Below are 364 nucleotides of genomic sequence, written 5' to 3' on the forward strand. Positions count from 1 at the left end.
CCCCCAGGAAGGGACAAGCCCCAAGAATGGGTTTCCACCCTCTGATGAGCCCAGGTTTGCCTCAGCATCCCCCATCCTTGGGGACATCCCTGCATCCCATGGAACACCCCTGCATCCCCCATACCCAGGGTCATTCCCCATCACTGGGGTCATCCCCACATCTCTCAGGACACCCCCGCATCCCCCAGGACTCTCCCATATCCCATAGGACAACCCCCCATGCCGTGGGCTGATGCTCACCCGGGCTGCTCTTCTCACTGCCCGCTGAGTTGAACTCTGCCGACTGCAGCTGCAAGGGGACAGGGGACAGCATCAGAGCAGTGCCACTCCCCAGACCACCACTGAGACCCTATGTCCCCCCCAG

General features: G+C 62.1%; 1 protein-coding gene across 1 annotated transcript in view; it reads right to left on the reverse strand.

The window, feature by feature from the left end:
• The window catches only part of DMTN (dematin actin binding protein), a 3502-nt gene that overhangs the window by 837 nt on the left and 2301 nt on the right, over positions 1 to 364 (reverse strand). The window contains exon 11 of the mRNA XM_010188846.1: positions 215 to 289. Coding sequence (XP_010187148.1) covers positions 215 to 289 — 75 coding nt within the window. The remainder of the gene's footprint in view (positions 1 to 214; positions 290 to 364) is intronic.

This window comes from Mesitornis unicolor, unplaced genomic scaffold (assembly GCF_000695765.1).
Source record: "Mesitornis unicolor isolate BGI_N332 unplaced genomic scaffold, ASM69576v1 scaffold31597, whole genome shotgun sequence".
NCBI classification, from domain to species: Eukaryota; Metazoa; Chordata; class Aves; order Mesitornithiformes; family Mesitornithidae; genus Mesitornis; species Mesitornis unicolor.